General features: G+C 49.1%; 1 protein-coding gene across 1 annotated transcript in view; it reads left to right on the forward strand.

Annotated features, from left to right (window-relative positions):
• The window catches only part of LOC139343747 (keratin, type I cytoskeletal 47 kDa-like), a 7,447-nt gene extending 6,730 nt beyond the window's left edge, over positions 1–717 (forward strand). Inside the window, exons 8-9 of the mRNA XM_070981526.1 lie at positions 175–339; positions 714–717. Coding sequence (XP_070837627.1) covers positions 175–339; positions 714–717 — 169 coding nt within the window. The remainder of the gene's footprint in view (positions 1–174; positions 340–713) is intronic.
• Positions 718–3,478: the final 2,761 nt, after the last annotated feature.

The following is a 3,478-nucleotide window of genomic DNA, read 5'->3' on the forward strand; positions in this document are numbered from 1 at the left end:
GACAGAAACTGTGATTTCAGCTCAAATGAATTGCAGTGAGGACTCCATCCAGGCTGAGAACCAGGATCCTGTAGAGGTTGTGTCATTGAGGCTGGAGACTTCCACAGAAGGTGCTGAAGATGCAGAGGAAGTTGCCATTACAGCATCCTCTGTCTCTGGATCTCTCATTTTCAGGTCAGAGGAGGCTCAGAGTAAGATCTCTGGTTACTCAGCCCTGATGGATGACAAGCACCTAGACAGACAAGAAAAGAAAGACGAAAAAGAAACAGAGGATACCTCACATGTCCTCAATTCATCCAGTGCCGAACAAAACAAAGTCATTCTGGATGCAGATGCAGGGTCTGGCATTACAACTGCTTCATCCAGCAACCTTGAGAGTAAAACTGCTCAAGCAATCATCACACTGGTTCCTAACGCACAGCCTGCCAAGAGTGCTGCTGTTCAGGAAAAAACCGAAACCTCTACTTCCAGACAAAGTATCACAGATTCTGGTTTACAGCCTGATAAAACAGAGACAATCATTCAAACTGTGATCACAACTCAAGACGACCAGCTTGAGAGTAAAACTGCAAGTACAGAGATTTTGAAGAAAGCGGAGTTAGAAGTGAACCAGGGCAACGTAGCCAACAGTTTCCATGATACCAATCAAGTAAACGTGGAGTCAGACAGTGAGACAAAAAAGTCTACATGTCTAACAGATTCTGGTGTTGCAGTTAAGGCAGAGGCATTGATGAGCATGACAGATCAATTATTAGCAGAAAAAGAGAAACAACTTAATTCTGGAGGCCAGGACAAAGATACAGGTAGCACTGCAGATAACAAGAAAGTCCAGAGGCCAGATGGCAGTCCAGGAGGGAAGGATGGCGCAGAAGAACAGAAAGAGACTTCCAGTATGGATCGTGAAGTAATGGGACAGAAAAAAAGCGATTGTCAGGTTCCCAAAATGCCTGGTGACAGCAAAAGAGTGTTAAATGAGTGTGTTAAATCAGCTAGCTTTGGTACTGCTACTGAAGGAACTACCTTTAGTGTTGTGGCTAGTAATTCAGAAGGTATGGCTACTAGCAACAGTGGTGTTGCTAGTGATATGGCAGCTAGGTTCGATGGCACAGCTGCTAATTCATCAAGTACAGTAAATGGTAATGCAGAGGCTGCCAGTATAGCAGGGACTAAGGGAAGAATAAGGCATGACAGCAGAGAGTGCATAGTTTATGGGGGTAGTCTGGAAGCAAAGAAACCCCACCAGGGGCCTAACACAGGAAGCAAAGAAACCCCATCAGGGGCCACACTCCCCACAACGAGCAAGAAAGAAACAGGAAGGTTCAGCAGTGGAGGAAGTGGAGAATGGATTGTTTATGGTGGAGGTATTGGACATAAGAGCAGCCTGGAAGGTAGCACTAGCTTACCTAGTGAAGGGAAAGAAGAAGGCCACTCAGCGGCCACAAGCTTTGCAAGAGATTCAGGGAGTAGAGGCAGTGGTCTTGAGCGGAAGAGCAGCTTATCCAGGACACAGAGTGAAGAGAGCCCACCAGAGACGATGCCCTCTTCAACAAGCCCGCAAGAAGTAAGGAGGTTTGGCAGCAGAGGGAGTGGAGAGTGGAGAGTCTATGGTGGGAGTACAGGACGTATAAGCTGCTGTGCTCGCAGCACTAGCTTACCTAATGCAGAGAAGGAAGAGGAGGCAAAACAAACAACAAGCCCGTCAGGATCACTTGGAACAGGGAGGTTTAGTAGTGCAAGCAGTGGAGAGTGGAGAGTTTATGGTGGGAGCTCTGGACGTTTGAGTAGTGCCAGTAGTGCAGACAGGGTCAGCGTCAGTGCCAGTCATAACAAAATGATGAGTCCAACAAGTAGCCACATGAGTAGCGGATCAAGACTCAGTAGTGCTGGTAGTGGAGATAGGCCCAGCTTGAGCAAGGTTGTTAAACGTAGCAGCAGCGTAGGTAGTGGTGGTCAGTTAAGCAGCTCAGGTAGTGGTGGCAGGCTCAGCAACTCATCGGGAAGCCTCAGGATCAGCGGCGAATGGAAGCCTGTTTACAGCTCAGCTAATGCACGAAAGAGCAGTATAGGCAGTGCAGGGCGTTTAAGTGGAGGGGGGACAATCAGTAGCCAAAAAATCTCGAGCCCCGGGGGCAGGATGATTGTCAACATTGGTAGTAGCGGGTGGCTGAACTGTCCAGCAGCCGGTGGGAACAGCCCAGGAAGTGGCTCTAAGATTAGCACTGCAGGTGGCACCGATAGAATCAGCACCCGAGCTGGAGGAAGGATCAGCAACTCCTCTGGGTCAGGGAGGACCAATAGCATGGGGGGGAGGGTCATCAGCAGCAGCGACCGGCCAATCAGGAGCACTGGCAGCGGAGCCGGAGGCACCAAGGAAAGAATCAGCGTTTGTAAGATGGCGGCGCTGTCAATCTCAGCAGCGGGGAGGGAGAGAAGTCAGGACAAAAAAGAGAAAGCTCAGCCGAGCCGACAGAAACAACAGACTGAAGGTGAGAACGGCTGCTGGACATTCACATCAACACCAACAAAAACACGTTCAACACCAGAACACATCCAACACCAGAACACGTCCAACACCAGAACACGTCCAACACCAGAACACATCCAACACAAGGACACATCCAACACCAGAACACGTCCAACACAAGGACACATCCAACACAAGAACACGTCCAACACCAGGACACATCCAACACAAGAACACGTTCAACACCAGAACACGTCCAACACCAGAACACATCCAACACAAGGACACATCCAACACAAGGACACATCCAACACCAGAACACGTCCAACACAAGGACACATCCAACACAAGAACACGTCCAACACCAGAACACGTCCAACACCAGAACACGTCCAACACAAGAACACATCCAACACCAGAACACGTTCAACACCAGAACACATCCAACACCAGAACACGTCCAACACAAGGACACGTTCAACACCAGAACACATCCAACACCAGAACACATCCAACACCAGAACACATCCAACACCAGGACACATCCAACACCAGGACACATCCAACACCAGAACACGTCCAACACAAGGACACGTCCAACACAAGAACACATCCAACACCAGAACACATCCAACACCAGGACACATCCAACACAAGAACACATCCAACACCAGAACACATCCAACACCAGGACACATCCAACACCAGAACACGTCCAACACAAGGACACGTCCAACACAAGAACACGTCCAACACCAGAACACGTCCAACACCAGAACACGTCCAACACAAGAACACATCCAACACCAGAACACATCCAACACAAGAACACGTTCAACACCAGAACACATCCAACACCAGAACACGTCCAACACAAGGACACATCCAACACCAGGACACATCCAACACAAGAACACGTTCAACACCAGAACACATCCAACACCAGAACACATCCAACACCAGAACACATCCAACACCAGGACACATCCAACACCAGGACACATCCAACACAAG

This window comes from Chaetodon trifascialis, chromosome 15 (genome assembly GCF_039877785.1).
Source record: "Chaetodon trifascialis isolate fChaTrf1 chromosome 15, fChaTrf1.hap1, whole genome shotgun sequence".
Classification (NCBI taxonomy): domain Eukaryota; kingdom Metazoa; phylum Chordata; class Actinopteri; order Chaetodontiformes; family Chaetodontidae; genus Chaetodon; species Chaetodon trifascialis.